At 35.8% G+C, this 6472-nt stretch overlaps 1 protein-coding gene across 1 annotated transcript; it reads left to right on the forward strand.

The window, feature by feature from the left end:
• Window positions 1-1930: 1930 nt before the first annotated feature.
• Window positions 1931-3610, forward strand: LOC141812971 (peptidyl-prolyl cis-trans isomerase CYP40-like). Its single transcript, XM_074700901.1, has 2 exons — window positions 1931-2173; window positions 3521-3610. Exons 1-2 carry the CDS (start codon window positions 1958-1960, stop codon window positions 3608-3610), a joined length of 306 nt encoding a protein of 101 aa, XP_074557002.1. The 5' UTR covers window positions 1931-1957.
• The last annotated feature ends 2862 nt before the right edge of the window (window positions 3611-6472 follow it).

Genomic DNA, 6472 nt, shown 5'->3' on the forward strand with positions numbered 1-6472 from the left:
CTAAATGAATCTAATGTTTGTGAATAAGTTTGTTATTCTATTTGGTAAGAGTATAGTTGTCAATTTGGATTAGATTCATTGGATTAATTTGCTCTGTTAAATAATTTAAGTGGATTGGATTGATATTTTATCAATCCATTTTAAAATGGATCCAAGTGGATTGACCTGCCTAAACTTGTGCCCTATGTGGGTTGCCTCGTGGTGGGTTTGTATTGGTTCGTTGGTTAAGACATTTTTTTATTCTAAAATTTAAAATGAAAGTGAAAAATTTAATGAGTTTGTGGACTTAACCCACATAATTCGTAATTACTAATTAAACTTAAAATTTTTAATATTATATATATTTTTATTTTTTGATACAGTCATGGTTTTAACCCATCTAATCTGTAATTTAAACTTAGAAATTTTAATATTATATATATATTTTTTTAATTTTTTGATAGATCCGTGAATTGACTCTAGAGCTGTCAAACGGGCCAAACCATGGCGGGGGGGGGGGGGGGGGGCTAACCCATGGCGGGCCCATCATATGGCGGGGCGGGGCGGGCTAATCCACCAATTTGGCGGGTTAGGAAATCTCCAACCCAACCCAACTCAAGGCGGGCCGCGGGTTAGGCGGGCCAACCCACGGGCCTATTAAAAAAATTAAAAAATATTAAAAATTTTAAGTTTGAAGTATAATTTAAATTGAATAAGTTGAAAGTTTTAAGTTTGAATTATAATTTTTAAGCTTAAATTGTATTTTAAATAGATAAAACCCACTAATTCATTAAATTTTATACTTTAATTTTAAAATTTAAAATAAATAAATAAATTTTTTCAACCCGCGGGCCAACCCAAGCCCGCTGCGGGCTAACCCATACAGGTCGCGGGCTTAGGCGGGCTAACCCACCTCAACCCATCTTAAAATGAGTTGATAAAATTTCAACCCAATCCGCCTAAATTTCTTGGCGGGGCGGGCCAACTTGGCAGACCTAACCCAATTTGACGGCTATAATTGACTCACTTAATCCATACTTCACTTTGAATTGAGTTGAGTTGAAGATTTTCTAATCCACTAAGATGTTGGGGCGGCCTGTCCCACCCCACCGCACCCCATTCCGCCCCACCATATGATCAATTTTTAGTAGGTTGACCTACCCTGTTATAGGTTGATCCGTTTGACCGCATTAAGTAAGAGCTTGTTTATGTTCGTTTAATATACACAAGATCAATTAAATGAACAATGTTGAACAATTTATTATACTAAACGAACAAGTTTGAATATACATGTGTTTAGCTTGTCTATGTTCATGAATAACATTCATGAATAATATTCATGAATAATATTTACAAACAATATTTATGAATAATATTCATGAATCATGTCCATCAATAAATTTTTTATTAATATATTAAATAAATAAAAAAATATTTAAAATAAATAAATAAATTATCAACTAAATAAATTTAAAATATAAACAATTTAAATAATTAAATAAATTTAAATTGGGAGCTCAATAACATCTAAATACGCTAAATTCAAAACAAACATGAATAAAACTCATGTTCATAAAAAAATATTAAATCAAATTTAAATACTTATTTCTTCCATTTGGTTCATTTTAAATTTAATAATGGCTTAACTCACCTACCGTTTGAATATCATAAAGTTTGATCGAGCTGACTTGTTTACAGAGCTATTTATAGGTAATGCACTTTTTAAAAAAATAAAAATCAAAATATGAAAGGCCATTGAGAATTTTCAAAAGCTAGGAACCCATTTGATAACATACTGTTTTTTTTTAAAAATTTATAATTAATATCACATTTATAAAACCTATTATAAAATATTATTGTTCTTACTATTTTATTATTTATTATCGTTTTTATCCATATGCTGTGTCATAACATACTGTGTCCGAGAAGGCGGTCACCGCGACGACGCGAAGATTTAGGGTTTTTTTCCTCAATCGAGATGGTGAGAGGTGAGGAGAACTCCTCGGCGGCGGCGCCGGAGGCGAATGCGAACCCCCGCTGCTTCATGGACATCGGCATTGGCGGCGAGGTGGAGGGGAGGATCGTGGCGGAGCTCTTCGCCGATGTGGTGCCTCGGACGGCCGAGAAATTTAGGGCGCTCTGCACCGGGGAGAAGGGCGTCGTTCCCGGCACCGCCGTTCCGCTCCACTTCAAGGTTGCTCCCTCTGTCTTATCTCCCTCCCAGTATTTTCATGTCCTCCTCCGTCGTCGATATTTTTACCCCTGGAGATACTGCGGAATCATGGGATCGGGGCCAGGGTATTGTTGTCGTTTCTTAGGATTTGTATTGGTCCTGTCGTGGGGTTGTCACTGCCGACACCTCCTTTATTGCTGTCCTTTTTTCGTTATTTCTTTTGGATTTCTTTTCTACTACATTTTCCTACTGGAATTTCGGATGGGTTTGAGGAATCAAATAACGAATGCGTAAAGGAGGAAAATTTCATGGAGAATATTAACTGTTGAGGGTAATAGTAGTGAACTAGTCTAGAACGGGCATTAAATATTAGACATTTACAACATTTCTCAAAAAGAGAAATTCTAGCCACATATGGTAGGATTATCTTATTAAATAATCTAAGTCGCATTTGTATGTTTTATGTTTTCTGTCTTTTATGATGTATATACGTATCCAATTTGCTAGAATTATCCAGTAAATGATAAATTTCAATGAGATGCTTTTCTTATCTTCTTGTATACCATGGATTCCTTTTCACAAAGTATTTATGCATTGTTGTTAGTAGTATGCTAAAAGAATATGAAAAAGAAAAAAAAAAGACGATCCAACTACCAAAGGATCAGTATATTCTCGTATTAGTGGGTCATGGCAATTGATGTGCTCACTGAATGATTGATGGTTTGTTTTTTTAATTAATGTGAGATTTTATTAAATTTGTTTTGTAGTGTTGTTCAATCTATGATATGGTTGTATAAAACTTGAATATGATGCACTTTTCTTACTGGAATTTTGGCATGAAATTAAAGTTCATTTGTTTTAATGAGTGTTTTTTCTTTCATGTCTGTACTAAAGTATCTTTTGGATAATATAATTGGGAAAATCAGATTTCCTTAAAGTTGAAGGAAGTAAGGTTATGATTAGTACCGATGCTTCTCTTGCTCTGTTCTAGCTAGTCTACTCACCATGCTCCAAGACTACATACTTCTGTAATAGGCATATTATTTACTTATGCCCATTACTTTTGTGACAATTGTACTTATACTATTTTCCACAAAGTGCTTTTGTGTTGCTGATGGATTGAGTTAGGTACTGCATTTGGAATGCTGCTGATGCTTCAATTTTCAATTTAGAACTCAGGTTGCACTGACATGATTTGTCTTCTAGGTATAAAATTGTTGTCACAAGGGTCACTTTTCTGTTCCTTATGTAAGGTTCCTGTATGAATTCCTTTCTGTTACTGAAGGAAGAAATCTCAGCTAAAAGACTAGATATTCATAAATAACAATCGTTTCTTTAGTTGAACTACCTTGTAACTGTTCATTGCAGGGCTCATGTTTTCACCGCGTCGTTAAAGGTTTCATAATACAAGGGGGAGATATATCTGCTGGTGATGGAACTGGGGGAGAATCCATCTAAAAAGGGCAGCTCGGTGCACGAAGCTCTCGCCATGCGGGGTCCGGGGAAAGGATCCATTGTACGCAGCCTTACCTTGCCTTTGGCAAGAGGCTGTTTCCAGGATTTGAACCCGTGACCTCTAGGTCACATGGCAGCAACCTTACCGTTGCGCCAAGGCGGGGAGAATCCATCTATGGATTAAAATTAGAGGATGAGAATTTTCTAGTGAAACACGAAAGAAAAGGAATGCAAACACAAATGGATCCCAATTCTTTATCATTACTACTAGAACACCTTATTTGGATGGAAAGCATGTTGTATTTGGGAAAGTGCTTAAAGGCATGGGAGTTATTCGTTCAATTGAACACACTCCTGTCGGTGAAGTTGATCATCCTATGATTGATGTAGTAATTGATGATTGTGGCGAACTTCCTGAAGGGGCTGATGATGGTGTTTCAAACTTCTTTAAGGATGGTGACTCGTATCCTGAGTGGCCAAATGACTTGGACAAAAAGCCAACTGAGGTTTCTTGGTGGATGAATTCTATGGGATCTGCCAAAAAATTTGGGAATGATTACTTCAAGGTGAAATTTATTCTAGCCTGGTTTTGCTGCTGCTTTCATTATTTCATTTTTTCTCCATGATCATGTATGCAACATCATAATATAGTACGTGGGTCTTGTCACATCTGTGCATCCATCTTATATTGTACATGTTTCTTTTCTAAAATCTCGCTGTTTGTCATTTACATTGACTCAGATTGGTGAAATTGTACTCCATGCAGAAACAAGGCTATAAAATGGCTCTTAGAAAGTATAGAAAATCTTTGCGCTACTTGGATACATGCGCTACTCCTCAGGAACCAAGGAACACGATGGAATCGGAATGGGAGGACAGTGCTTAGCCTGGACGCGCCCGAGCAGAGGATTGACGCTGAGGAACACAATGAGCAGTAGGCGCATTCACTGTTCATCGCATTCGGGTTTCCTTTTTATTCCAGCCGTTGGTCAGAAAATCTGGGCCGTTGATCCTTGATCTAATGGGGAAAGCTTGGTTTTGGGGTTTAAGGAGACTTAGGGTTTGTGGAGTATGGTTGATCTAGATCGGGCTTGAGTTGAGTCTTGTCTTCAATGTGGACTCGATCAATTGGGGTAATCTTGGCTCTATTCGATTACAGTTGAGCTCGATCTTAGTTTAATTTGAGCTTTACAATCGATCAAATTCAATTAGTGCAAAATTAGTCATTAAATTACAGAAATTATAATTAAACTTTCAATTATGCAACATATCGCAAATATAATCAAATCGATTTATTAAGCAATTTATTTCTATGCAAGAATCCAAAAATGAATCAATAAAGTGCATACAAATCATAACTTATCAAATTCCCCCAAGAGGTGTGAAATTTTGAAAAAAAAATTGAGAAAAAAATGAGAAGTGTGCCAAATTTGGGATTGTTTGTGCCAATTTTGGGTTGTAGCAATGTGCCAATGAGAATTTTAATTGAAGCAATTCAGATCTTCATTATTATGTGATGCTACGATGGTTTTTGTGAGGAAACATGAAGATGTAAATTTTTCAAAAAGAATAAGGTTGCAAATGCCCAAAGTATGCCAAGCAAGGTGTGAACATGAGTTATTTTCACTTCTCATTGCTTTCTTTGTCTTGAAATGCTGAATTGAGATGGAATAATACGATATCAGAATGAAATGAGTATGTTTTACAAATTAGTGGAGTTGAGGAGTTATATTGAATGCTTTTACTTGCAAGAAGGTAAAGGTGGATGAAGATAAAGGGATGAAGTGATTCAATGGCCGAAATTGGCACAAAAAGAAGCCACAGATGGTTTAGAATTAATAGAGAAAATGGTGGATTCAAAAGTGGAAGAATTGAGCTCATGAACTATTTGAAAATCAAGTATACCAGTGTGCCAAAACAAAGGAGTAATGTGCCAATTTTGATTTTTTAAGCTTCTTATGGATCGGTTTCAAGGGAAATTGATTGAGCTAAATTGTTAGAAATGTGTTGAGTTGAGAAAGCAAAAGAATTCAGCAGCTAAGTGGAGTTGGAATTACCAAACTCGGCTGGAAATCAAACAAATCAGAAAAAAAGAAAAAAACAGTGAAAGAAAGAAAAGAAAAAAAAAGTGTGACCTTCATGAGTTGGTCTGGATTGTCTTCAAGAATTCGGTTGCAAATCAATTGAAGAAGTGGGATTGGAATACAAGAAGTTAAAGGTGGATGAAGTTAAAGGGATGAAGTGATTCAATGGCCGGAATTGGCACAAAAAGAAGCCACAGATGATTCAGAATTAATAGAGAAAATGGTGGATTCAAAAGTGGAAGAATTGAGCTCGTGAACTACTTGAATATCAAGTATACCATAGTGTGCTAAAACAAAGGAGTAATGTGTCAATTTTGATTTTTTAAGCTTCTTATGGATCGGTTTCAATGGAAATTGATTGAGCTAAATTGTTAGAAATGCGTTGAGTTGAGAAAGCAAAAGAATTCAGCAGCTAAGTGGAGTTGGAATTGCCAAAGTCGGCTGGAAATTAAACAAATCAAAAAAAACAGTGAAAGAAAGAAAAGAAAAAAAAGTGTGATCTTCGTGAGTTGGTTTGGATTGTCTTTAAGAATTCGGTTGCAAATCAATTGAAGAAGTGGGATTGGAATACAAGAGACTATGGATACAAATCAGATTGCATCAATTCAGATCAGAAAAAAAAAGAACAGAAAACAGAAAAAAAAAGTGTGGAATGTATCAAGGAGGGTATCAAAAATCTGAGTTGAGGAGTTATATTGAATGCTTTTACTTGCAAGAAGTTAAAGGTGGATGAAGTTAAAGGGATGAAGTGATTCAATGGCCGGAATTGGCACAAAAAGAA

This window comes from Curcuma longa, chromosome 20 (assembly GCF_044706935.1).
Source record: "Curcuma longa cultivar G26 ecotype Majalengka, Jawa Barat chromosome 20, ITB_CL_G26_1.1, whole genome shotgun sequence".
In the NCBI taxonomy this organism is placed as follows: Eukaryota; Viridiplantae; Streptophyta; class Magnoliopsida; order Zingiberales; family Zingiberaceae; genus Curcuma; species Curcuma longa.

What these genes read in the sequence shown, in the direction of transcription:
- LOC141812971 (XM_074700901.1), top strand. Translation starts at nt 1,958, where the DNA reads ATGGTGAGAGGTGAGGAGAACTCCTCGGCGGCGGCGCCGGAGGCGAAT. An exon ending in CCGTTCCGCTCCACTTCAAG is followed by an intron (nt 2,174 to 3,520) that starts GTTGCTCCCTCT and finishes TGTTCATTGCAG; the next exon opens with GGCTCATGTTTTCACCGCGT.